This window comes from Echinops telfairi, unplaced genomic scaffold, assembly GCF_000313985.2.
Source record: "Echinops telfairi isolate 266 unplaced genomic scaffold, ASM31398v2 ScPeMD7_60;HRSCAF=208, whole genome shotgun sequence".
Taxonomy (NCBI): Eukaryota; Metazoa; Chordata; class Mammalia; order Afrosoricida; family Tenrecidae; genus Echinops; species Echinops telfairi.
Genome location: NW_022103958.1, coordinates 1,714,212 through 1,716,325, shown reverse-complemented (window position 1 = coordinate 1,716,325; position 2,114 = coordinate 1,714,212). Strand labels below are relative to the sequence as shown.

General features: G+C 38.9%; 1 protein-coding gene across 1 annotated transcript; it reads left to right on the top strand.

The window, feature by feature from the left end:
• The first annotated feature begins 2 nt into the window (after positions 1-2).
• Positions 3-938, top strand: LOC101653482 (olfactory receptor 1440-like). The gene has a single exon (XM_004708488.1). The coding sequence runs from the start codon at positions 3-5 to the stop codon at positions 936-938; it is 936 nt and encodes a 311-aa protein (XP_004708545.1).
• The last annotated feature ends 1,176 nt before the right edge of the window (positions 939-2,114 follow it).

Sequence of the window (2,114 nt, the reverse complement as noted above, 5' to 3'; positions counted from 1 at the left end):
CAATGGCTGAAGGAAGAAACAGAACTACCGTTACCAAGTTCATCCTCTTGGGATTCTCTGAATTTCCAAAGCTCACAGTCGTCCTCTTTACAACATTCCTAGGCATCTACCTTATGACAGTTTTCTGGAACCTGGGTCTCAGCATCTTGATCAAGATAGATTCTCATTTGCACACACCCATGTATTACTTCCTCAGTAAACTTGCTTTCGTCGACATATGCTATGTGTCCTGCACGACTCCCAAGATGCTCTCAGACTTCCTCCAGGAGCAGAAATCCATCTCCTTTGTGGGGTGTGCTGTGCAGTACTTCTTCTTCTCTTGCTTTGGTCTGACTGAAAGCTGTCTTCTTGTGTCCATGGCTTACGATCGATACGCTGCCATTTGTAACCCTCTCCTTTACACAGCCATCATGTCCCCGACACTCTGTCTACAGCTGTTGGTTGGATCTACCATAACTGGATCTGTGGGCTCATTTATCCAGCTGTGTGGCTTACTTCAGCTTCATTTCTGTGGGCCAAATATCATTAACCATTTCTACTGTGACCTTCCCCAACTACTGAACTTATCTTGTTCTGATACCTTTTATTTTGAGGTTTTATTCGCTGTACTGACAGTGATTTATGGACTGACCTCTGTCCTGGTTATCATGATATCCTATGGTTATATCGTTGCCACCATTCTGAAGATGAGCTCAGCTGAAGGCAGATCCAAGGCTTTCAACACCTGTGCTTCTCACCTGACAGCAGTGAGTCTCTTCTATGGCTCAAGCTCCTTTGTGTATTTATGCCCCAGTTCTGATGATTCTCTTAGCCAAGCCAAGCTGGCTTCTGTTGTGTACACTATAATGATTCCCATGCTAAACCCATTGATCTATAGTCTGAGAAATAAAGAAATCAAAGATGCCCTAATCAGATGTAAGAGAAAGATTTTCTCCTGACAATTTTTTACAAAGTTTGCGTATTTTATTCCAAAAAAGGTGATAAGCAACATGAATCTGAGATTTTAAAAATATCTAGTTTAATACCTTTGTGAGGTTGGTGGAAGTATTTGCTAAGTCTGGCTAGATTTTCATCTATGGTGCTTTTTAATGAGAGTCTTACTGAGGAAATTTCTTTTGACCTTCCTTCCCCCCGAAAAAAAAGAATATTCTATTGTGTTTTCAGAGAACATGAGCACAGCAAACTGGACTTCCATTTCAAAATTTCTACACTAGTTGCTAAGTGGTATTAGTTATACTTTTCACAATGTGTCGACATTCTCTTTAATTACATTCTGGGTTGTGTTTGTTTTTTTCCATTTCTAGCATTCTAGTTTCCCTGCCTGCTTATCTTCTCATCTTCACTTTGGTTTCCTGCCGTTTTTGAGATTGGGCTGCCTTAGGATTCAGGACACAAACACATACAACCATGTATGAAAAATCAAATTCGTTACCCTTTTACTTTATTGTGTATCTGTGTGTCAATATCTGTCTCCCCTGTGTACTCTGGGGGAGGAGTAGACTTCATCCCCATGAATTTCTGCTTGATTGTGTGACTTTTTCTGGCAAATGAAGCATGAGCGGGCATGAATATATCACTTCTGGGCCAACATTTTATCTTTGGGTTTTTATCCCTTCTCATCTCTCAATGTTCTCATTAGTTAATGACTCAGATCCAAGATAGATATGTATTTTTGTCAATAAATATTTTTGCATTTGGATTGATTGCCAGTATAACTTTTAGGGATGTCTGTATAGGTAGAGGTGTCCTGTTGCAAAAATTATTCAAATGTTAACCCTCCTCTATCTTTAAATCTAGTCAGTGAATGTGTAAAAACAGTGCACTATTGAAAAGTGGAGGATAGCAATTTTTGTTCAGCAAAATAAAGTGTTTGGTTCAATTGTCCCTTGTGGTAGCTCGAAAGGAAGGTTCTATAAGTAATTCTGAAAAGTAAATTTCAGCTTTAGATGAAAAGTATGAAAATACAATGTCTACAACATGGTTTGGTTGCTGCTGGGTGCATTTAACATGATTCTACAAGAAAGAGCTAAGTCACCAAACAACGGGTCATTTTGTCAGTAAGACTAAAAGAGAATAAAAATGTCAAGAAATCTGAGTATTTTCAAGCTCATACA